Below are 25,113 nucleotides of genomic sequence, written 5' to 3'. Positions count from 1 at the left end.
CGCAAGTTTGACATCTCTTGTCCCTGCCAGTTCCCAGGGCGTGGGACTATTTACAGGTTCTTGGTTCTATGGGGTCTACTCTGGAGTTGGTCCCGTGGGTTTTCGCTTATATGAGGCCGTTGCAAAGGGCTTTGCTCTCACGTTGGGACCCCAAATCGGAAGCCTTTCAAGTTCCCTTACCCCTCCAGGAACCAGCCAGGTCCAGCCTAGCTTGGTGGCTGACCCACGAACACTTGTTCCGGGGGATGGATCTGGAGGTCCCTCGTGGCCTATTGTGACGACGGATGCCAGTCTTTCCGGCTGGGGGGCAGTTTGCCAATCTCAGGCAGGCCAAGGCCAATGGACGCAGCAGGAAGTGCAATGGTCCATCAGTCGTCTCGAGACCAGGGCAGTCCACTTGGCCCTGCAGAGGTTCTTGCCTCTGGTTCATCGTCTGTAGGTGAGAGTGCTCTCCGACAACTCAACGACGGTAGCATATATCAACCGGCAGGGAGGCACAAAGAGCTGCCCCGTAGCGGCGGAGGTGGACAAACTCATGGCCTGGGTAGAAACCCATCTGCTTAGGATACTGGCTTCACATATTGCTAGGGTAGACAATGGAGAATGGGAGCTGTCTGATGAGGCGTTCGCATTGATATCTCTCTACTACCGACTCGAGGGAATACCAAGGCACCGCGCTTCTTCAGTTGCAGATGAGAGCACGGCGCAGAAGGGGTGGACGCTCTTGTCCTCCCATAGCCTCGTGACATTCTCCTCTACGTATTCCCTCCTTGGTCTCTGGTAGGCAAGGTCTTGAGAAGGATAGAAGCCCATCCGGGAGCGGTGGTGCTGGTGGCTCCAGAATGGCCACGAAGGGCGTGGTTCGTGGATCTCCTCAACCTTGCAGTGGACAGGCCGACACGTCTGGGTCATCTTCCGAATCTTCTGCAGCAGGGTCCAGTATTTTTCGACCAGGTGGATCACTTTTGTCTAGCGGCTCGGCTTATGAGAGGCGGCAGTTGAGAAAGAAGGGGTATCTGGATTCGGTGATTTCCACTCTTTTACGGGCTCGCAAAACTTCCACCTCTCTTACGTATGTCCGAGTCTGGAAGGACTTTGACTCTTGGTGTAGTAGGTCAAATGTTTCCCCTAGGCAGGCCTCGATAGTCCACATTCTAGCTTTCTTGCAAGAGGGTTTGGCAAAAGGGCTAGCTTTCAGTTCTCTCTGGGTTCAAGTGGCGGCATTAGGATGTTTACATGGAAAGGTGGACGGTGCATCCATAGCGGCTCATCCGGATGTGGTTCGTTTCCTTCAGGGTGCTAAGCATTTGCATCCACCACGTCGAGCTGTTTGTCCATCCTGGTGTTTGAATTTGGTCCTTAGGACGTTGTGTGAACCTCCTTTTTGAACCGCTCAGGTGCATCACTCTGAAGGACCTTACGCTCATAACAGTGTTTTTGGTAGCTATCTGCTCGGCTCGTAGAATTTTGGAAATTCAGGCCCTATCTTGTCATGAACCTTTTCTTAGGTGTTCCGATTTTGGCGTTTCTCTTAGAACTGTGCCGTCCTTTCTGCCTAAGGTTGTATCGGCTTTTCACGTGAACCAGTCGGTTGAGTTGCCTGCATTCCCGGAGTTGGATCAGAATTCTCCACATGCTCGTGAATTGAAGCGTTTGGATGTCAGTCGGGCACTGATGCGTTACTTGGAGGTCACTAATGATGTTCGCCTGTCGGATCACCTTTTTGTCCTGTGGAGCAGTCCCAGGAAAGGGCAAAAAGCTTCCAAGGCTACTGTTGCCCGGTGGTTGAAGGATGCTATTGCTTCAACATACATATGTCATGGGCGAGCAGTTCCAGAGGTCTTAAGGCTCATTCGCTCCGTTCTCAAGCGGCGTCCTGGGCAGAAAGTCAGTTGATTTCCCCTCAGGAGATCTGTAGGGCGGCAACCTGGAAATCTTTACATACCTTTGCTCAGCATTACCGTTTGGATGTTCGGGCTTCCAACTTTGAGAGTTTTGACAGCAGTGTGCTTCAAGCGGGGTTTTCTGGGTCCCACCCCATGTAAGGCGGCTTGGGTACATCCCAGCAGTCTAGGCTGATCCAGGTATGTACAGGGAAAGGAAAATTGGTTCTTACCTGCTAATTTTCATTCCTGTAGTACCACAGATCAGCCCAGACGCCCGCCCAGTTTTTTTATTCCGCTCGACAGATTATCTGTTTTTTCCTGTCATATTAAAGCAGGATGAAGATTTCACATTTTGTACATAGTTGAGTCTCCTAAATTTGGTTTAACCATTTAAAGTTTTGGATTCCAGTTACCACTTTAATTCTGCTTTGATATTGTTTATACTGAAGGGGCTGCAGGTGGCGCATCCTACTTACAGGGGTGTCCTTCAAGTTTTTCTCTGTCTCCATCTGCCGGAAGGGAGGCATAACACAGCAGTCTGGGCTAATGCGTGGTACTACAGGAACGAAAATTAGCAGGTGAGAACCAATTTTCCTATGGCATTTTGACAAAAATATGCAATATTGCAAATATCACACGTAAAACAACATTTTACGTACGATAAACACTGTTTTTCGTGTATTATACCCATATCGCAGCTTAGTAAATGATTCTCTAAGTTTGTACCAGAGGCAATGGAGAATGAAGTGACTTGACCAAGGTCAGTAGGAGTGGCAATGGGATTTGAACCCTGGCTTCAGGTGTTAAATTACTTTTATAAGATTGACAGAGGTTAAGGATGCAAAGTTTCAGGATCACTAAGCTCCTTCCTCAGATAGACGAGTATTTTAGTAGTCCCAAAAGTTTGTATATTTAAATATGTTTTCCCAAGAAAAGTGCCATCACTTCCCAAACACTTTGTTGGTTTTTCTTTTAATTACATTAGTTTTTGTGGACTTTATCCTTATCTTCTCCTCTGTCCGCTCTGGCCTTTTCCTAGACCTGTTCATGAAGGAGAACCAGGAACTGCGAATAGCAGGAGGCGCAGTACGTGACTTATTGATGGGAAAGAAGCCTCAAGATGTAGACTTTGCCACCACAGCAACACCAGATCAAATGAAAGAAATGTTCCAGAAAGCCGGCATCAGAATGATAAATAACAAAGGGGAGAAACATGGAACCATCACAGCCAGAGTAAGGGCGGAGCCAACAGGTACCCCAGCAATGTAGGGGGACAGGGCAGAGCTGATGGCCCGGCTCTGCATAGGAGAGGGTGGAGCCAGTGTTCCTAAAATTCTTGCAAGGGTGCAGTCTGAGTTAAACTTGTCAGTTTCTTGTAGCATCTCTTTTGACTTTACTGGTTTCTGGCATGTTCTTAGTTTTCTGCTCTCTATGTATAATGAGTAAATTCTTTGTGCTCTTTTGGGTTTGTGATTTGCAGATTCATGAAGAAAATTTTGAGGTGACAACCCTGCGTATTGATGTGAGTACAGATGGGCGGCATGCTGAGGTCTTATTCACCACCGACTGGCAAAAGGATGCTGAGCGCCGAGACCTCACAATCAACTCCATGTTCCTCGGTAACCGACTGGAAAATGCGCGGCTCTTATCTGTGGCAGGAAAGGCATTTTATCCTAAGACACCTTGGCCAAGTTATTGTAGGCCACTTGACAGCTAGGAGCTGGGATTGAACCACAGAGTATCAGCCATCTCACACTCTCCAGTGCTTCTGCATAAATCCCTCCTCTTCTCACTCCAGCAATGCTCTGCCCTCATTCACTGTGGTTAATAATAGGGGAAGGAAGGGGTTTTCCAGGCTGAGGTATTATGGCCCTTTATTTGCAGCTATTGTTTTCAAAAGGGCTATAATAATAATAATTTCAATCTTATTTCTCTTTTCATTAATCAAAGGAAAAAAATTGTAAAAGTATAATGCTCTTATGCACTTTCCGTACAGTAGCAGCTGTGACCCTTCACACTTCCCTGGCTGTGTCCCCGCAGTAGCAGCCGTGCTCCTTTATTCTTCCCTTGCTGCGTTCCCTGCAGAAGCAACCATGCTCCTTCATTCTTCTCTTGCGTCCCTGCAATAGCAGCCGTGCTCCTTCATTCTTTCCTCGCTGTGCCCCCGCAGTAGCAGCCATGCTTCTTCATTCTTCTTGCTGCATCCCCGCAGTAGCAGACATGATCCTTCATACTTCCCTCGCTGCGTCCCCACAGTAGCAGCCGTGCTCCTTCATTTTTACCTTGCTGTGTCCCTGCAGTAGCAGCCGTGCTCCTTCATTCTTCCCTCGCTGCATCCCTGCAGAAGCAACCATTCTCTTTCATTCTTCTCGCTGTGCCCCCGCAGTAGCAGCCATGCTTCTTCATTCTTCTTGCTGCATCCTCGCAGTAGCAGACATGATCCTTCATACTTCCCTTGCTGCATCCCCGCAGAAGCAGTTGTGCTCTTTCATTCTTCTCCTGCTGCGTCCCCGCAGAAGCAGCTGTGCTCTTTCATTCTTCTCCTGCTGCATTCCGGCAGTAGCAGCCGTGCTCCTACATTCTTTGACCCTGCAGTAGCAGCTGTGCTCCTTCATTCTTCTCCTGCTGTGTCCCCACAGAAGCAGCCGTGCTCCTTCATTCTTCTCTTGCGTCCCTGCAATAGCAGCCATTCTTTCATTCTTCTCACTGTGCCCCCACAGTAGCAGCCATGCTTCTTCATTCTTCCCTTGCTGCATCCCCGCAGAAGCAGCCGTGCTCCTTCATTCTTCCCTTGCTGCATCCCCGCAGAAGCAGCTGTGCTCTTTCATTCTTCTCCTGCTGCATTCCCGCAGTAGCAGCCGTGCTCCTTCATTCTTCGACCCCGCAGTAGCAGCTGTGCTCCTTCATTCTTCTCCTGCTGCGTCCCCACAGAAGCAGCCGTGCTCCTTCATTCTTCCCTCACTGTGTCCCCGCAGTAACAGCCGTGCTCCTTCATTCTTCTCCTGCTGTGTCCCCACAGAAGCAGCCGTGCTCCTTCATTCTTCCCTCACTGTGTCCCCGCAGTAACAGCCGTGCTCCTTCATTCTTCTTGCTGTGCCCCCGCAGTAGCAGCCATGCTTCTTCATTCTTCTTGCTGCATCCTCGCAGTAGCAGATATGATCCTTCATACTTCCCTTGCTGCATCCCCGCAGAAGCTGCTGTGCTCTTTCATTCTTCTGCTGCGTCCCCGCAGAGCAGCCGTGCTCCTTCATTCTTCCCTCACTGTGTCCCCGCAGTAACAGCCGTGCTCCTTCATTCTTCCCTCGCTGCGATCCCGCAGTAGCAGCCGTGCTCCTTCATTCTTCCCTCACTGTGTCCCCGCAGTAACAGCCGTGCGCCTTCATTCCTCCCTCGCTGTGTCCCCGCATTAACAGCCGTGCTCCTTCATTCTTCCCTCGCTGTGACCCCGCATTAACAGCCGTGCTCCTTCATTCTTCCCTCGCTGCGATCCCGCAGTAGCAGCCGTGCTCCTTCATTCTTCCCTCGCTGTGTCCCCGCATTAACAGCCGTGCTCCTTCATTCTTCCCTCGCTGTGTCCCCGCATTAACAGCCGTGCTCCTTCATTCTTCCCTCGCTGCGATCCCGCAGTAGCAGCCATGCTCCTTCATTCTTTCCTCGCTGCGACCCCGCAGTAGCAGCCGTGCTCCTTCATTCTTCCCTCGCTGCAATCCCGCAGTAGCAGCCGTGCTCCTTCATTCTTTCCTCGCTGCGTCCCCGCAGTAGCAGCCGTGCTCCTTCATTCTTCCCTCGCTGCGATCCCGCATTAACAGCCGTGCTCCTTCATTCTTTCCTCGCTGCGACCCCGCAGTAGCAGCCGTGCTCCTTCGTTCTTTCCTCGCTGCGTCCCCGCAGTAGCAGCCGTGCTCCTTCGTTCTTCCCTCGCTGCATCCCCGCAGTAGCAGCCGTGCTCCTTCATTCTTTCCTCGCTGCGACCCCGCAGTAGCAGCCGTGCTCCTTCATTCTTTCCTCGCTGCGTCCCCGCAGTAGCAGCCGTGCTCCTTCATTCTTTCCTCGCTGCGACCCCGCATTAACAGCCGTGCTCCTTCATTCTTCCCTCGCTGTGACCCCGCATTAACAGCCGTGCTCCTTCATTCTTCCCTCGCTGCGATCCCGCAGTAGCAGCCGTGCTCCTTCATTCTTCCCTCGCTGTGTCCCCGCATTAACAGCCGTGCTCCTTCATTCTTTCCTCGCTGCGACCCCGCAGTAGCAGCCGTGCTCCTTCATTCTTTCCTCGCTGCGACCCCGCAGTAGCAGCCGTGCTCCTTCGTTCTTCCCTCGCTGCATCCCCGCAGTAGCAGCCGTGCTCCTTCGTTCTTCCCTCGCTGCAATCCCGCAGTAGCAGCCGTGCTCCTTCATTCTTTCCTCGCTGCGTCCCCGCAGTAGCAGCCGTGCTCCTTCATTCTTTCCTCGCTGCGACCCCACAGTAGCAGCCGTGCTCCTTCATTCTTTCCTCGCTGCGTCCCCACAGTAGCAGCCGTGCTCCTTCATTCTTTCCTCGCTGCGACCCCGCAGTAGCAGCCGTGCTCCTTCATTCTTCCCTCGCTGTGACCCCGCATTAACAGCCGTGCTCCTTCATTCTTCCCTCGCTGTGACCCCGCATTAACAGCCGTGCTCCTTCATTCTTTCCTCGCTGCGACCCCGCAGTAGCAGCCGTGCTCCTTCATTCTTCCCTCGCTGTGACCCCGCATTAACAGCCGTGCTCCTTCATTCTTTCCTCGCTGCGACCCCGCAGTAGCAGCCGTGCTCCTTCGTTCTTCCCTCGCTGCGTCCCCGCAGTAGCAGCCGTGCTCCTTCGTTCTTCCCTCGCTGCGTCCCCGCAGTAGCAGCCGTGCTCCTTCATTCTTTCCTCGCTGCAATCCCGCAGTAGTAGCCGTACTCCTGACCTTCATTCTTCCCTCGCTGCGACCCCGCAGTAGCAGCCGTGCTCCTTCATTCTTCGACCCCACAGTAGCAGCCATGCTCCTTCATTCTTCCCTCGTTGTTCCTCCGGTAACATAGAAGAATAGAAACTGATTACAGATAAAGCCTGTCTAGTCTGCCTATTCTTGATGCAGTATCTTAGTGCCTGCCCAATCTCAGGCTTTACCATGACATCCTCGTGTATAAGATCATCTGTGCCCCTCTCAGGTTTTTCTTAACTTCTTTTCATTTTGGTCTCCTTTCCTCCACTGGAAGACTCTTCCTTTCTGTGAAGAGATATTTTCTAATCCTGTTCCTCAGTCTTGCCCCTTGGAGTCTCATACTGTGATCTAGTACTTTCTTTCCACTGAGAAAGCTTTGTTTCTTATGAATTAGTTGGACATTTGAGGTCCTTGAATGTCTCTGTCATGTCCTTTCTATCTTGTCTCTCCTCTGGGATACATATTTAATTCTTAAGTTTCAAAGGGTTTATGGAGCAGACTCTGTACCAGTGTGGTTGCCCTTTTTCTGTACTGCCACTTCTCTGTTTGCCATTTTGGTCAGAGGCTTCCAGGATTGGACACAATTCTGCACACGAAGCTTCACCAGAGGCATTATTGCCTCTCTTTTTTTTTTTTTCTGCTGGTTATGCCTTTCCCTATACACCTTAGCATCTTTCTGGTTCTAGCCACGGTCTTTTTTTTCACTATTTTGCTACACTGAGATCATCTCTTCTGGTACCAGATGGGCTCCCTCATTCTAGCCCCGGTCTGATGTACTATGCTCTTTTCCTCCACAGGTTTGGACGGTACGCTTTATGATTACTTTGATGGTTATGAAGACTTGAAAAAGAAACGCATTTGTTTTGTTGGAGATGCAGCACACCGAATACAAGAGGACTATCTGCGCATTCTGCGCTACTTCAGGTGCAGGCAGCACATTATTGTCTGAGATATTTTAAGATCCTTGTTTTTATTCTTGGAGTGGGGGGGAGGAGTTTAGCAGTTTCCTGCAATTTCATTGGGCTTTCCCCTCCATTGCAACTAGGGCAACTATCCAGGAATTTTCCCCATGTTTTATGTTCCCTCCCTACTCACTTCAGACTGGTCATTGCAGTGAGGGTCCTTGGAGAAGGCCACGCTCCAGGGATCACTGTTGCATGATGACTGTGATTCCCCCTGGGGCTGTGGACACTGCCTCCACAGCATTCCCAGCTCCTGCCCCATCTCCATCCCATCCTGCAAATGGAATGAGCTGTGAATTGAATCCACTAAGCACTGATGCTGAACCACCAGCGGGGCTGATGGAAGTCCTAGGTGACCCTAGAGTGCCACGGTTCTGGGGAAGGCAGCAGGACTGGGCTAGCATCAATCGGGTTGGCCGTCAGCCTCGTTCAAGACAAGAGGGGACAACCAGGCAGTGATGGACAGGGTTGGATGTACCTATCTCCCTGCCCGTCGAGTGTGCAGATACAGCAGGGAAGCACATGCTGCGTGTGCTGTCCAGTCCCTAGATTTGGGGTACCTAGAATCTTACGTGAGTTCAGTGTTTTCTTGTTGGTTGAGTACAGTTATGGTTTTTAATCAAGTTTTTTGCTAGTCTGTCCTCAGTTGCTTTTGAAGAGAATACTGGTAGGCTGGGGTCACTGCAGGAGTATATGTATTGTGACATCAGCTTGCTCCGTCTCCATCTGCTGGCAGGGGAGCATAAACCCACTGGTCCTGAGTCCATCTATCTAAACTAAGGAAAACGAAATTATCAGATAAGTAATTTCTCCACTGCTCCCTAATCCAGCCTCCCTTCCCTGTAATTCAGAGACATGAGGGAAGGAGGTGAGCATGGCAAAGCAGAGTAAAGAAAGCTGTGCCTTAGACCTTTTGCTCATTGTCCCTTGTCCAGGGGAGGGAGAGGGGCGACAGCACCATTAGTGCCTAGGAGCGGCAAAATCCTAAATCCGTCATTGCTCTGGGCCAGCCACTAATTCCCACTCCCCACCACCACCACCATGATAAGTTTCATCTGATCACCCTCCACCTTTTGTGACTTCATTTATCTTCCTGCCCTGGTTTTGTAGGTTCTATGGGAGAATATCAGAGCGTCCCAGCAACCATGATCCTGCAACATTAGATGCCATTAGGCACAATGCCCAAGGTTTGGCTGGAATCTCAGGAGAGAGGATTTGGATGGAGCTGAAAAAGATTTTGACTGGTGAGCACACCAGTCACTTGGTGCATCTCATGTACCAACTTGGCGTGGCAACATATATTGGTAAGCCCTCTAGTATTGAATCACTGTGTCTGTTCTTTGTGGTTTTACTGTGTGTGTATGTGTTCTGGTCTCCTAACAAACCTATATAGTGTCCTCTGTGTTAGAACACCTGTGAATTCTTCATGCTATAATATAAGTCTCAAAACAAAGGACATCAAGCAGCATTGTCTGAATTATCAAGAATACTCCTCACGCAGTAAAAATGTTGCTAGTAGTAATTTCTTATGGGTTTGACAGTTGTTTGGTTTTGATTGTAAATATTGCTACCCTTATATTAAGGCCTGGGGTAATTGCACAGAGCAGCAGTTACTACCCTTGAGAGAAACATAGGGATATCCTTCATGGAGTGGCAGTTCCTACCATGAGAAGCTTGCTGGGCAGACTGGATAGGCCATCTAGTCTTTTTCTGCCTTCATTATTATGTTACTATATTTGTGCATAAATTTACTTTCCATGCTATAAATCACCTGTGTATGTGTTTGCTCCCTATGCTGTCAGCCGTGTGTGCTTGCTTCAGTTCTGAGATTCTTGTGGGTCTGCTCTCCATCCTCTAATGTTTGCATCTCATGATGTTCATTGCTCTCCGTGCTGATACATAGGATTACCAGTGGATGGAAATTTACAGGAGTTGGACAAGGTGTGTAAGAATGTGCAGAACCTGTCTCCGAAGCCCATGACTGTTTTGGCATCACTACTGAGGCTGCAGGATGAGGTCACGAAGCTGGATCTTAGATTAAAGATATCTAAAGAGGAGAAGAACCTTGGCCTCTTCCTGTTGAGGCATCGGCGAGATCTAACCCCAGCCACTGCTAGCTCCAAACCTTTGAAACCATACCAAGATTTCATGACTGATGTAAGTGGTTTTCCCGTCCTTCATACTAGCTGCAGCAGACATGTTTTATTGCAGGAGGAACAATCAGCTAAAGCACAGAGAGGCTATGGTCTTTAGCAAATTATTTTCCTTTCTGTGCAAATGTTTAGCCAGTGACTACCAAGTGATTAAAATGCCATGCTTTCTTTCTTGTAAATGCTGCAGTATGCACATACAAATTCTAGTTATAGATATCTGTATCCTTCTGCAGCGCAGGTTCTTCCCTGTTTGATGCAGTTTTCTAAATGAATACTAATACAAATGCAAGGCACTTCCTCTGAAGTCTTCAGATGCATTAATGGGAATGTGAGCTTCAATGAATCTGACTTTCTGTTCGTACCCCAGATCAGTCCAGAAGAGTGGGTTTTGCATCCCTACCAACAGATGGAGACAGAGAACTAAATGCTTTGAGGCACCTATACATAACTGAGAGTGCCACCTGCAGTCCCTCAGTATTTCTCTGTCTCCAGCAGATGGTAGAGGTGCAAACCTTCAATTAAGAAAAAAGAAAGAAAGAAAGAAAGAAGGGCCAGAAGAAGAGAAGTTAGAAGACGCTCCCTGAGGTGTTAGGTTCCTTCGTGGGCCATCCCTCAGGTTGAGCTGGGCGAGCGGGGGTTGGTAATCCCTGATCAGCTTTAGCCCGCAGCCGATCCAGGGGTCTTGACAGCCAGGGGTCCTGGTTCCCTCTTATCCCCTGAAGGCTCCTTCCCAGAGGTGTTGGCAGCAGCAGGGAAGTATTCCTTTTTTTGCTTGAATTTCTTCCTTTGCTGTGGCTGCTGTTTCTTTAATTAAAAAAAAAAAAATAAAAAAATTTTACATTTTTCTTTCAGCAGCAACCACTCGGGCTGTTTCTGGTTTGATCATTGGGGCAGGCCCAGGCTGGGGGTAAGGGGGCAGTGTAGCTCCTCTGTTCGCAGATTCGGTCTGCTCAGGGAGTCCGAGGCTGCGTTGGGCCGTGTTCCCATCCTCTCCCGTGTGCTGCGATCACGTAGCTTCAATCCTTCTGTAGCAGGCCCGGCCACATGGAGACAAGATGACACTGACAGCAGTTTCCCAACGAGGGAAAGCTTGGGCTGGCAGCCTGTCTCAGGGACAGCTGAAGGTAGCAGTGCTATGCCACGATTCGTTTCTTGAGGGGAGGGGCCCTTTGGGGGGGGGAATGAAGCTGGTTGTAGAGCCACAGGTTCCCAAGGCCCTGTCAGGATCAATATTGGGAGTCTAAACAGAATGTCAGCCAAGAGAAGGGCTACAGCTCAGAAGGTGATGGACTCCCGGGAGCCCAGGGATGGGAGGAGATGTGTGCTGTGGGTCGGACAGGGGAGAGGATGACGTGGAGGTTTCCTCAGAATTTGTCTTGCTTATGCATAAGGCCTTTTTAACCAGGCAAAACACTGGCTATAAAAGGGCATTTCTGTCAGCCATCTCATCCTGCTGCAAAAAGAGGCTGAGGGGCTCCTTGGCCAGGGGGTCAAGGGACCTCCTTTGCCGGCTGGGCCTGGACCATCTTGAGCGGTCTGGTGGCTCAGATGATTCAAACCTGGATGACCCAGAAGATGGTCTTGGGGGTTGGTCAGAGGGTGGATCAGGATGACCCAGCAGATCTCACAGCGGATGTCAGTCAGGATGGGGATAAGGACATGGCTGATTCTGGACGAAAACAGAGGGAGATGACCAGCGGGTGGTTCATCTGTTCCGTAAGGAGTTGAGGCCTCTTATTTCCCATGGTCAGAAGGAACTGGGTATTAAGGTGGTCCAGGAAGAGTCAGACAATGAAGGGGTGGATCCGATCTTGGTTGGACTCCGAGGCCTACCGAAAGCCTTTCCTCTCCCTAAGAGGATCAAGAAGTTGGTGAACTAGGAATGGGACTTCCCGGAGGCGAGCCCCAAGGTGGCTAGAGCTGTCGCAAAGTTGTATCCCTTCACAGAGGATATCCTGCTGCTGCTGGTATTGCTGAAGGTGCATGCTTTGGTCTCAGCGATCACTAACAAGATGACCATTCTGGTTGCGGGTTTGGCAGTGTTAAAGGACATGCAGGATCGTAAGCTAGAGATTCATTGGGAGAGGATGTTTGAAGTCTCAGCACTGAGCCTGCGAGTGGCGGTCTGTGGAAGTCTGATGTAGAGGGCCTGTTTACGCTGGATCCAGAAGTCTCAGGCAACGTCTTCAGCAGAGGCTGGTGTTAATAACCAGGCAACTCGAATGGAGGCCAGGATTGTATATGAGGCTGAGGCGCTTTATGGTTTGAGCTGGTCTTTGGCCAGGAATATGGTCATGGTAGTCTCAGTTTGATGTCTGCTATGGTTGCGGAATTGGTCAGCTAATATGTGGTCCAAGTCTCAGCTCTGTATTCTTCCCTTTAAGGGAAGGAAAATTGTTGTTTCAGGTCCTTCCTGAACAATTGATGAAGATTTTGGAGGAGTCTAAAGGGAATAAGCTGCTGGAGGATAAGATGACAGCCAGGATTTTTTTCCACCTCGCTCTAGGTTTCGGGAGGTGCGGTGGTTTTCGTCTCAATAAGGGTTCTTCACTGTCTTTGGGGCAGAACAAGGGTTCTGGTAGACAGCAGTCCTTTTGAGGCACCAGTAGAAACATAGAAACATAGAAATGACGGCAGAAGAAGACCAAACGGCCCATCCAGTCTGCCCAGCAAGCCCCACACTCTTTTCTCATACCTATCTGCTTCTCCTAGCTCTTTGGTTCTATTTCCCTTCCACCCCCACCATCAATGCAGAGAGCAGTGATGGAGCTGCAACCAAGTGAAATATCAAGCCTGATTAGTTATGGGTAGTAGGGGAAGTAACCGCCGCAATAAGCAAGCTACACCCATGCCCACCTGCCCTACCCAGACTGTGTTACTCAGCCCTTATTGGTTGTTTTTCTTCTCCCCTGCTGTTGAAGCAGGGAGCTATGCTGGATATGCTTGTAGTATCAGTTTTTCTTCTCCCCTGCCGTTGAAGCAGGATATGCATTGAAAGTGAAGTATCAGGCTTATTTGGTTTGGGGTAGTAACCGCCGTAACAAGCCAGCTACTCCCTGCTTTGTGAGTGCGAATCCTTTTTTCTTCTCCCCTGCTGTTGAAGCAGAGAGCCACGCTGGACATGCGTGAAGCACCAGTCCTTCTTCTCCCCTGCCGTTGAAGCAGAGAGCTACGCTGGACATGCGTGAAGTATCAGTTTTTCTTCTCCCCTGCCGCTGAAGCAGAGAGCCACGCTGGATATGCGTGAAGTATCAGTTTTTCTTCTCCCCTGCTGTTGAAGCAGAGAGCCATGCTGGACATGCGCGAAGCATCAGGTTTTCTTCTCCCCTGCCGTTGAAGCAGAGAGCTATGCTGGATATGCATTGAAAGTGAAGTATCAGGCTTATTTGGTTTGGGGTAGTAACCGCCGTAACAAGCCAGCTACTCCCCACTTTGTGAGTGCAAATCCTTTTTTCCACATTTCCTCTTGCTGTTGTAGCTTAGAGCGACTTCCCTGACAGGGCTCTGACCGGGGGGGCTGGTGGCGGTAAGGCTTCACAATGTAGTCAGGCTGGTCCACTCTCTCGAGTTGGCAGCGGAAGGCCATCTATCACAGTTTTACAAGGAGTGGACCAAGATTACCTCAGACCAATGGATCCTAGAGGTAATAAGGGACAGCTATGCTTTAGAATTTTTTGCCCTCACGGAAGCTTTCATGGTATCTCATTGCAGTGTCCGAGGCAAGCAAGTGGTGATTCAGGACAAGTTGTGTCACCTTCAGTTGCTGGCATGATTGTGCCTGTGGTGGCCAGGGAGCATGGTTGCGAGAGGTACTCTATTTACTGTGTCATGCCAACAAAGGAAGGAGCCTTTCGTCCCATCTTCAATCTGTACAAGGTGAAATGTGATACTGCGATTTCCCCATTTTTCCGTATGGAAATGTTGTGGATGGTGATGGCAGCAGTTCGTGTGGAGTTTTTCGGACTTCGCTGGACTTAACGGAAGCCTATCTGCACATTCCCATTCAGGAAGAACATCAAAGTTTCTTCGTGGTATGGTTCTGGGGTAACTTTTCTAGTTTCAGGCCCTCCTGTTTGGTTTGGTGACTGCACTTCACACGTTCAGAAAGGTAATGGTAATGGTGGTGGTGGCAGCGGCTGTCTGCAGGGAGGGGATCCTAATTCATACTTATCTGGACGACTGGCTTATCCGAGGGAAATTGGAGGAGGTGTGCCGACAGTCTGTGCGCACAGTGATGGATATGTTGTGGTCCTTGATCTGGGTGGTGAATTTGGCGAAGAGTCACCTGAACCCTACCCAGATGCTGGAATACTTGGGGGTGAAGTTCGATACCCAGCTCAGCAGAGTGTTTCTCACCTCGGAGAGGATTCAGAAGTTACAATCCCAGGTGGTGCGAATATTGCGGATGCCAGTGCCCAGGGCTTGGGATTATCTTCAGGTCTGGGTTCAATGGAATCTATGTTGAATTTGGTGCCATGGGCTTTTGCCCACATGAGCCCTCTACAGTGGTGTTGCTGTCATGCTGGAAACTGTTGTCTGAGGAGTTTCATCGGCCCTTACCACTTCAGGGTACTTCTAAGTCTAGTCTCTCATGGTGGATGTGTCAGCCCAGTTTGGAGAAAGGGATGGGCCTGGAGGTTCTGGACTCTGTTATATGGATCACTGATGCCAACCTCAAGGGTTGGGGGTCGATCTGTCAAGAACAGATGGCATAAGGATTGTGGTCACCAGTGGAAGCATCCTAGTCTATCTATTGCTTGGAAACAAGAGCAGTGTGCAGGGCATTGGTGGAATTCCTTCCACAAGTCTTAGGTCAAATGGTCAGTGTTTTTGGACAATGGAACAACTGTGGCTTATATCAATTGGCAAGGGGGAATGAAGAGTTGCGCGGTTGCCCAAGGAACCCAGGACTTTTTTGCCTTGGCTGAGTGACATTTGCAAGGGATAGCCACTTCACATGTTGCAGGAATGGACAATGTGCAAGCAGACTATCTCAGCAGGCAACAGTTGGACACGGGAGAAAGGGAGCTGTCGAAGGAGACCTTCGGTCTTATCCAGTCTCGTTGGGGCAGTCCCCTTCTGGATCTGATGGCTTCAAGGAGCAACGCCAAGGCAGCAAGTTTCTTCAGCTGCAGATGATAGGTCGCAGCCGAGGGCATAGATGCTCGGGTTCTTCCATGACCGACAAGGTTCCTGCTGTATGTGTTCCCTTTGTGACCGTTAATAGGTTGAGTGTTTAGGTGCATCAAGAGGTATCCAGACCAGGTGGCACTGGTGGTGCCAGAGAGGCTGTGTCATCCATAGTTTGAAGATCTGGTTCAGCACGTAATTGACAGGTCCCTGAGATTGGCTCAGTTGCAGGGGTTGTTAAGGCAAGGTCCTGTTTTCTCGGATCAGGAAGATCACTTTTGTCTCATGACTTGACTTTTGAGAGCAGGCGCTTGTGACAAAAAGATGCTCTAAGCCTGTGATTTTCAAGGGCTTAGTTTACAATTCCTTGTAAAGCCTTGGGGTGTCTCAGAGATATACTCCAGGGAAAACGTCGTTGGCCTCACATCCGGATGTTGTGAGATTTTTGAAGGGGGTCGAGCATCTGCAGCCACCGGTACATAGATTGGGTCTGGCGTGGAACTTAAACTTGGTCTTGCTGGGTGCTTTGTGGGCCTTCATTTTGAGCTGTTGAGGAAGGCATCGTTAAAGGACCTCATGCTGAAGGTAGTGTTTTTGGTGGCAATTTGTTCATTCAGAAAGATCTCTGAGCTGCAGGCTTTGTCTTGTAAGGAGCCATTTCTGATGATTTTGGATGAGGGGGTGTCTTTGCGCATGGTACCCTCATTCCTATCTAAAGTGGTATCTTCGTTTCACCTGAATCAGACTGTGTAGCTCTTGCCTTCCGGAATTGGTCTGCTGAGTTGCTGGAGGCAAAGGTCACAAACAGTTTTTGGCAGTCGGATCATTTGTTTTTATTGTTTGGAGGTGCCAGAAATGGATGCAAGGGTGCAATAGTGCATTGGCTGAAGGAAGCTATTGTAAGGGGAGAAGAATTCCAGAGGGATTGTATTCACACTCTACTAAAGCACAGGCAGCGTCGTGGGCAGAGTGTCAGTTAGTGTTGCCACAGGAGATTTGTAGAGTGGTGACGTAGTCTTCTCTTCACACTTTATCTTGCCATTACCATTTAGATGTTCAGGCTCCATGAGAGCCGACTTTTGGCAAAAGTGTGTTGAGAGGGGGTCTTTCGTGGGCCCGCCCAGTGTAGGCGTGCCTTGGTACATCCCACTTGTCTGGACTGATCTGGGGTACAAACAGGAAAGGAAAAATGGTTCTTGCCTGCTAATTTTCATACTCAAAGTACCACAGATCAGTCCAGAGACCCAGCCCCTTAATGGTTCTCAAGACTGTTACAGCAAGTCCATGTTCTGGCATGCTTACTGGGAAGAACTGTCAGAATGTATATATACAGAACCTAAAAAAGCTTGCCTGGTTGTGGTTAGCCCCTTGGGTTCATTTTTGGTTTTCCTGTTTGGGGGGCTCCAACCTTGGGTTTAACATTTGCCCTCATTTAGGTGGTTGTTGAGCAGTTGTTACTCTATAGTTGGCTTGGGTACATGTCAACACTGAGGGGACTGCAGGTGGCACACTCGGTTATGTAGCAGTGCCTCAAAGCTTTCAGTTCTCTGCCTCCATCTGCTGGTAGGCATGCAAAACCCACTTGTCTGGACTGATCTGTGGTACTTCAGGAATGAAAATTAGCAGGTAAGAACCAATTTTCATAAAACCCGCCCCCCTCCCCACTTAACAAGAACCTACCATGACCACCTCTTGTTACCTCTGTTAACCCTGAAAAGTGACCTCCTCATATCACCCCTCTTAGCCTGACCCTTCCATGACCTGTTCACACACAGAATCTTGTAGATGTAAGCATAATTGGCAAATGAGTTTGTCATAATCTAATAACTGAAAGCCAGCAATATTATTTTTATGGCACTTTACTAAGAGCTGTGTTAGGTGGTGACACACTTCATATGTGTAAAAATGGAGACAGTGGAAGGAAAACTGAGCAGTGTGAAGAGCCAGTGCTAACTGAATGTTGCCTAAGCAGGCAAATTTGCAGAAGGCTGCAGAGATAGGATAAGATGTGACAGTTGATAGTAGATGATTACACTGCAGAGGGGCTAAAAGGAGACATACAGGATAGCATGGCAGGGCATGAGCTGTATGAGGAATGAGTTTTGTGAGTCGAACCAAGGGGATGAGAGAGGTGTGGGAGGTTGGCGAGGGGAGGTCAAAGCATGTATAACCTGTATTTGAGATATGACTGGGGAGCCAGTGACATCTGAGCAGAAAAGAGATGTAAAATACAATGAAGGAGGCAGGAAAGAAGGGAAGAGACAGAATTCTGTAGGATTTAAATAGGGTGGTAAAGTCAGGGATTGGCTAGAGTAGTGTGTATATCTGGATGAAAGGACTTTCTGATCTTGAAAATATTGTATCGTTGAAATCTGAGGGTTTGAAGAAGAGCTAATGTTTGAAAAGAATGCCAAAGGTTTTTCTAGCAAAGGTAGTTTGTGCCAGAGATGATTGGAATCGTCATAACTGAGCTAGGTAGGAGAGATGGTAATGAAGGGGATTGGGAGAAGAAGAGAACTTTTATATGGTTGAGTGTGAGAGGGCATTGGCAGGTACTTAAAAAAAAAAGATTGAGGGAGAAAGGTGAAAGACTAAAGAGAGTGTAATGTTTTGAATCGGTTATTTACACTTTCGAATAATAGAAGGATTAGGGGGCATTCCATGAAGTTAGCAAGTAGCACATTTAAGACAAATCGGAGAAAATTCTTTTTCACTCAACGCACAATAAAGCTCTGGAATTTGTTGCCAGAGGATGTGGTTAGTGCAGTTAGTGCAGCTGGGTTCAAAAAAGGTTTGGATAAGTTCTTTGAGGAGAAGTCCATTAACTACTATTAATCAAATTTACTTAGGGAATAGCCACTGCTATTAATTGCATCAGTAGTATGGGATCTTCTTAGTGTTTGAGTACTTGCCAGGTTCTTGTGGCCTGGTTTGGCCTCTGTTGGAAACAGGATGCTGGGCTTGATGGACCCTTGGTTTGACCCAGCATGGCAATTTCTTATGTCTTATGTTCTTATGATTGACTTTAGTTATGGAAGGTGTAGCTGGAATATGGAGAGTCCTCCATGAGGTAGTGTGAGCAAGGTTGGATAAAGAACATTGAATGTCAGAAATCTTTCACATGAAGGAACTGAAAAGAGCGATGCAGGTGGTGAGCAGACTAAAGTCTGAAAGGTGCCAAAGAAGCCAGGGTTTGTTAGCTGTGATTTTACAGCTTTAGAGCAGCCTTGCTGCAGCTTACTAGAGACAGGGCACAGGAATATAATGGGGACAGTGCTGCTTTCTTGCCTTGTGATATCTGTGTCCATTGCTTCAGTCCAGGGAACCCGATGCGCACAGTAAGATCTGCGAGCTACTGAAGTACCAAGGAGAGCAGCGCCTTCTGAAGGAGATGGAGCTCTGGTCTGTCCCATGCTTCCCTGTAAATGGGCATGACTTAAGAAGAATGGGGATTTCCTCTGGAAAGGAGATTGGGATCATGTTACAGGAACTGAGAGATCAATGGAAGAAGAGTGGGTACCAGATGGACAAGGAAGCACTTCTATACAGCATGGAGAAGGCTTTGAAGTGAAGCAGGTCACAACACTTGGAAGTACCTGCGATTTGTCTAGTTTTGAATAAAGAGACAATTTCCTTCTGTTGTGTCATTGCCATGAGTACATTGGTGAGCGCTGCTGCATCAGAGGCAGGATTAAAGCCCTGTCTGATGACTTCTGCCACTTCCTTGAAGGATTAATAGTAAAATACTTTAGTAGCATGTTACACTAGAAGAATCCAAAGTGGACTATCAGCTCATGCCCTCAAGTGAGCTGGCCTCATGCTTTTCAGAACTGCTCTGCAGACATGTTCTCATAGCTTAGGGCTGTGTTCTGTACTGTACCCTCGTCCTATGGTTAAGGTGCTGTTCCCTGTGCTTACCCAGATCAGTCCAGATTACTGGGTTTTGCCTCCCTGCCAGCAGATGGAAACAGAGAAATTTTCACTGACACTGTACATAACCCAGTGTGCCGCCTGCAGTCCCTCAGTATTTCTCTGTCTTCAGCAGATGGTGTAAAACCTGCAGTCTGGAGAGAGAAAAAAAAAAAGATTAAAAGACAAAATTTCTGCATCCTCCCAGGGGGCTGTGAGGTCCTAGTGGGTCCATCCCCCCTGGTTTGATGCAGACGAGCAGGGAGCTGGTGACCCTTCTAATAGCACCATCCAAAGGTCTGTGAGGTGGAGATCTGGTGGTCCAGATCCCTCATCCCCCACATGACAGCAGTGGAACCTGCTGGCAGTTCTGCACTACAAACCCAGTGGAGCAGGGAAGTATCCCTTTTATACAATTTGTCCTTGGCTGATTCGCTAAAGTTTGGCGAAAGGAAACTGATTTAACCAGTGGTCTGGCTCTTTTCTGATCTGCCATGCAGCCTGTGCTTCTGCAACCAGAAACTCTGCACCAAATGAAAGTATTGGTTTCTATGTATCTTTATTTGTTCTCAGATAATAAAGAAAAAAAAAAGAACAAGGAACTAGTTAGAGGAATTTGTGCAGCATTGGGGTTCCAAGGGGGAAGTTAACTTAGCAGCTCAAGGAGCTCGGTGATGGGGTTTTTCAGCAGCTTCTCTGCCTGCAGAAGAGACCAGATGTTGGCTCTCTGATGCTGAAGGACTGTTCCCCTACTTGCTGTTGAGATGCTGGTGGTGCCGTGGGTGCGGGGAGGAACAGCACGTGCATAAGGCAGAAGTGGCAAGGCATTCGGGGGTCTGCATCGAACATGGCCGCACCAGTAGAACAAGCCTCGCGGGTGATGGGGTCTAGCGCTGAGGCTTTCCCCGTCAGTGTGGAAACAGGCCATTTTCGATTCCCCAGCAGTGTTGGTGGGAAAGACAGGGGAATCCCCTCCTCAACTATCACTGGTAGTTCCCTGTCCCGTGGAGGTGCAGAGATGCACGTTCACCAAGGAAGAATCTCTGGTTCTGGTAGAGATCTTCTGCCAGTTTTAATTTGCTTATGCGCAAAGCTTATTTAGTGGAACAAACAGCAGGGGATGCTGGCTCTCGGCCCCAGTCTCCATGGATTCTTGGCTGGTCAAGAGGCCTGAGCTGTTGAGAAGCTCTTCAGGCTGTCAATGATTTTCGGTGCCAGAAGTTGAACGGATCCGGGCATAAACGCACTGAAGATGTAGGCAGACTCTGCTTAGCCATGTGGTAGGCCACAGCAGCGGTTCTTTTCCTGCATGCATAGATAGGTATGCGCATTCTCGCCGTGTGGCAGTTGCATGCACAGGGACCTGTGCACATAAGGCCACAGCCTAGATTTGAGTGCGTGCGTCTGCAACCTAGACTTGAGCACACATTCGCGCAAGTATTTAGGCGTGTAAGGCCGCAACCTAGACTGGAGCTCATATTTGCGTGGGTACTTGTGAGCGTACGACGACAGCCTGTACAAGTGCATATTTGCACATGTACTTGTGTGTGTACAACCATGACCTAGTCTTGAACGCGTTTGTAGGCATCCTGGCGGGGTATACGTGTATGCGCAGGAGGCCACCTAGAGCCGAAGTTCAGGAGAGCTAGGCGCCAGGGACGAACAGGTCCAAGCACCTTGCTATCTGTGAGGTTTGCCATTTGATAGCAATTCAGTCCTCACTCTCTCTCCGTTTGTGTCAGACTGTTTAGATGCTCAAAGCGATTTGATTGCTACAACTTTTGCCCATGTTGGGAGCATCCCCTTGGCCTGTGGTGTCTGTGGAGGGCGAGGTGAGACAATGGTCAGTTCCTGAACATACCCAGATCAGTCCAGAAAAGTGGGTTGTGTATCCCTACCAGCAGGTGGAGTCGGAGAACAATTAGAACTTTGGGCACTGCTACATAACGAGAGTGCCACCTGCAGTCACTCAGTATTTCTCTGACTCCAGCGGGTGGTACAGATGCACACCTGCAGTCTTTAGTTATATTTTTTATTTAGTTAATTTGAATTTAATTTTTTGGTTTACGGTTCTCTTCCTGAGATGTTAGGTGCCTTCATGGGCCATCCCTCAGTAGAAGCCAGGTGTCCGGGGAATTGGATATTCCTGTCAGGGATTCACCTGCCACAGTTCGGTGTCTAACGACCAGGAGCTCCTGGCTACTCACCACTGTCTCTGCTACAGCTGCTCCCTTGTCTCCTGCAACAGCTTTTCTCTGTGTCTTGGTAAAATTTAATTAAAAAAAAAAAAAGAAAAGAGCTGATTTCACTGCGGCTGACTGACAGTCTTCAGTGCTGAGGTAAGGAGAGGTGCAGGAGGGACCGGGTCTTTTAAGGCCAGCCAGGGAAGCTGTTGGCAGTGTTCCCCTCAGCTCCCGGGGCTCCAGGTCGTTTTCTGAGGGCAAGGGTGAGTCTTTCTCCGTGAGCCTCGTTTACTTGCCGCTTCCCTGCTGGGGGCCTTGTGATTTCACTAGAGACAGGCTCCTTTCCTGCGGCACGGCTGGCGTGTTTTTTTTCTCCTCAGCCAGTAGTCTCTTAGCCCGCAGCATGAAAAGTTTGTTTTTCTGGTCCTGCCTGACTGAAATTTTCTCTGCGTCGTGGCTCCGAGCATTTCTTTTTTTTATTCGCGCCCTTTTCTATTTCACTTCAGACTAATCAGCACGCTGCTGCGGATGGGACGGAAAACAGAATCGCAGGCCTGCTGCGCGTGTGGATCATGCAGCCAGGCGTTAGATGCGGCCTCATTATGCGCAGCGTGTTCCCCGGGGTTAGAGGGCTCTTCAGGGCTTCTTGCCTCCTCCCTCGGGGAGGGAATATCTGTCTCGCCTTCGGCTTCACGGGAAGAGGATTCTCCGCCTGGATGATATCACCCCAGCCGACTCCAGTGGGGGAGGGGGACCCGGAGGGGTTTTCCCCAGAATTTGTCCTCCTTATGCACCAGGCTTTCCTGGCAAGGAAACGCTCGGTGGTAAAGTGGCCCGGTCTCCTGGGGGCAGGTTTGGACCTGCCTGAGAAAAGAGGTCAGAGTACGGACCCACGTCAACGCCTCTCTGATCAGGCTCACACCACAGGGGATTCTCCCCAGGGTACGCAAGATCCGATCCCGGGGTCTGAGGTGACGCCAGCTTCTTGGGTAGTAGGGGGCGGCAGACCCGGATCCGCAGCCGGATCCAGCTGATGTGGATACTGATGATCCAGTTGAGCCAGATTAGAAGGGGATGACCCCAGCGTGGTGTGTTTGTTCAAGCGGGATGAGTTAAGACCCCTTATTCACCAGGTCCTTGAAGTTCTGGGACTTAAGGTTTCTCAAGAAGAGTCTGACAACGAGGGCGTCAATCCAGTCCTTGGCAGCATTAGGGGTCCCACAACATCTTTTCCTCTGCCTAAGAAGGTTTGCAAACTAATGACCCAGAAGTGGGAGACTCCGGATTCCGGCTTGAAGGTGGGCAGAGCTATGGCAAAACTGTACCCATTATTATCTGATGTTTTGGATTTACTGAAGATTCCAAAGGTGGACGCCGCGGTCTCGTCGGTCACGAAAAAGACCATTATCCCGGTTGCTAGGGTGGTTGCCCTTAAGGATATGCAGGACCGCAAGCTGGAGATCCAGGTGAAGCAAGCATTCAAGGTTGCCGCGCTAAGCCTTCGAGCGGCGGTTTGTGCTAGCCACATGCAGAGGGCCTGTGTTGGGTCAAGGAGTCAGCTGCCGGGGCCGGTAGGGGCGACAGTGGGGTTCTGCAGTCCGCCCGCCTAGAAGCAGGCATCACTTATGTTGCAGATGCTTTGTATGATCTGGTGAGGACCTCGGCGAGAGGTATGGTGTCCTTAGTGTCAGCGCGGCATCTCCTCTGGCTGTGAAATTGGGCGGCGGATTTGTCCTCCAAGTCCCAGCTTTGTAATCTACCCTTTAAGGGCAAGTTCCTCTTTGGGGAGGATCTGTATCAACTAGTAAAGCTGCTTGCCGAATCCAAGGGCAGTCGGTTGCCGGAAGATAAAAGATCTTCTAAGAAAGTCTTCCCTCCTCGAGCTAGGTTTTGGGACTCTCACTGCTTCAGAGCGGGTAGATACTCCACACTTCCTGCTTCTAAACTTGCTTCGGGGTGCCAACAGTCCTTTCGAGGGGGTCGCCGGCCCGGAAGAGATTTGGGACATCTTGGTGCAGGAAGTAATAAAAACCCCTAATGAAGCCACAAGCACCCATTCCGTTGTCGAAGCTGTCTATGGCAGATTATCCAACTTTTACACGGAATGGGCAAGAATTACATCCGACCGCTGGGTCTTAGAAGTGATCAAAGACGGGTATGCACTGGAGTTCTTGCGCCCGGTCTAGGAAGTTTTTATGGAGTCCCGAGTGGCCTCAAGTGTGAAGCAAGAAGCAGTCCGGGTGACTCTACAACGTCTTCTCAAGCTCAAAGCTATTGTTCCAATTCTGGAGGCTCAACAGGGACGAGGTCAGTACTCCGTGTATTTTGTGGTCCCCAAGAAGGAGGGCACGTTTCGGCCCTTCCTCAATCTGCAGAAGGTGAACCATTGCCTTTGGGCTCCTCGCTTTCGTATGGAAACCCTGAGGACAGTGATGGCCGCGGTTCGAAAAGGGGAGCTTCTCGCTTCTCTGGACCTCACGGAGGTGTATTTACACATTCCGATAAGGCTGAATCACCAGAGGTTTCTGCAATTCAAGGTCTTGGGACAACACTTCCAATTTTGAGCCCTCCCATTTGGTCTTGCAACAGCTCCTCGCACGTTCACCAAGGTGATGGTGGTGGTGGCGGCCTTCCTTCGTTAGGAGGGAATCTTGGTCCACCCATACCTGGACGACTGGTTGATTTGTGCGAAGTCTCGGGTGGACTGCGAGAGATCAGTGCACACGGTGATGTTCACATTGCGATCCCTAGGTTGGGTAATCAATGTGCAGAAGAGTCACTTTGAACCCACTCAGAAGTTGATTTATCTCGGAGCACAATTCAATACCTTGCTGGGCAAAGTGTTTCTAGTGGCGGACCGAATAGGGAAGCTGCAGGAACAAATACATTCCCTTCTTCGAAGAAACAATCCCACAGTGTGGCATCATTTTCAGGTCCTCGGCTCCATGGCTTCAACCTTGGACTTGGTTCCTTGGGTGTTCGCTCACTTAAGACATTTACAGCGTGCACTTTTGTCTCGCTGGAGCCCGGTGTTGGAGCAATTCCATCTACCAATGCCTCTACGTCCGGAATCCAGAACCAGTCTGTCATGGTTGCTGTCACTGGACAATCTGGAATGGGGGTTGGATTTGGACACTCCGAATTGGCTGATAATCTCCACCGATGCCAGCCTCTCAGGTTGGGGGGGCGGTGTGTGCAGACAGGTTCACCCAAGGGCTCTGGTCGGCGATGGAAAGATCCTGGTCCATAAACCGGCTTGAGACCAGGGCTGTACATCTGGCCCTGCGGGCGTTTCTTCCCTGGATCCAGGGTAGAATGGTGCGAGTCTTCTTGGACAATGCAACAACGGTGGCTTGCATCAACCGGCAATATCCCACAATATGAAGCGTTACAGGTAGAAGAAAACATATTATGTAAAAGGCTGGGTCCACAACGCATATCATCTCAGGTTTTGGTACATTTAACTGAAGTGGTATTATTTAATAACAATTTTCTGTTTGGATCAATATTTTTCTATCAAATCCATGATATTCCTAAGGACTCCCCTTTAGCACCATCTGTGGCTAATTTATATGTGGCAATTTTTGAGGAGACGTATATTCCTCAGAATGGTGGCAGTATATTGCTGGATGGTATAGATATATAGATGACTTTTTTTTTTATTAATGGCAATCTGTGAAGGAACAGTTAAAAGAATTTTGCAAATGGATTAACTGTTTGGATAATAATTTACAATTCACTGCACAATTGTCTCATCAATCAATTTCATTTTTGGATGTATTGGTGTCTTTCCAAGAGGCAATTCAGGACTCAGGTGTATCGCAAACCCACAAATAAGAACAATTTGTTATGTTTTCATAGTCCTCATTCATGTTTGTTTAAAACGGGTTTGCCGGTTAGCCAATTTTTTCAGATTAAAAGAATTTGTTCTGAGATAGACGAGTTTGAGC

The 25,113-nt window shown here is 49.2% G+C and overlaps 1 protein-coding gene across 12 annotated transcripts in view; it reads left to right on the top strand.

The window, feature by feature from the left end:
• TRNT1 (tRNA nucleotidyl transferase 1) overlaps positions 1-19,578 on the top strand; it is a 67,785-nt gene extending 48,207 nt beyond the window's left edge. For all 12 annotated transcript variants that reach the window (XM_029601487.1, XM_029601483.1, XM_029601480.1 and 9 more), the window contains 6 exons: positions 2,926-3,119; positions 3,367-3,505; positions 7,624-7,750; positions 8,899-9,092; positions 9,692-9,945; positions 18,388-19,578. In XM_029601487.1, coding sequence (XP_029457347.1) covers positions 2,926-3,119; positions 3,367-3,505; positions 7,624-7,750; positions 8,899-9,092; positions 9,692-9,945; positions 18,388-18,642 — 1,163 coding nt within the window. In that variant the 3' untranslated portion in view covers positions 18,643-19,578. The remainder of the gene's footprint in view (positions 1-2,925; positions 3,120-3,366; positions 3,506-7,623; positions 7,751-8,898; positions 9,093-9,691; positions 9,946-18,387) is intronic.
• The last annotated feature ends 5,535 nt before the right edge of the window (positions 19,579-25,113 follow it).

The sequence above is a fragment of the Rhinatrema bivittatum genome, chromosome 4 (genome assembly GCF_901001135.1).
Source record: "Rhinatrema bivittatum chromosome 4, aRhiBiv1.1, whole genome shotgun sequence".
In the NCBI taxonomy this organism is placed as follows: Eukaryota; Metazoa; Chordata; class Amphibia; order Gymnophiona; family Rhinatrematidae; genus Rhinatrema; species Rhinatrema bivittatum.
The sequence above is the reverse complement of the archived record's forward strand: the minus strand, read 5'-3'. Positions and strand labels throughout refer to the sequence as shown.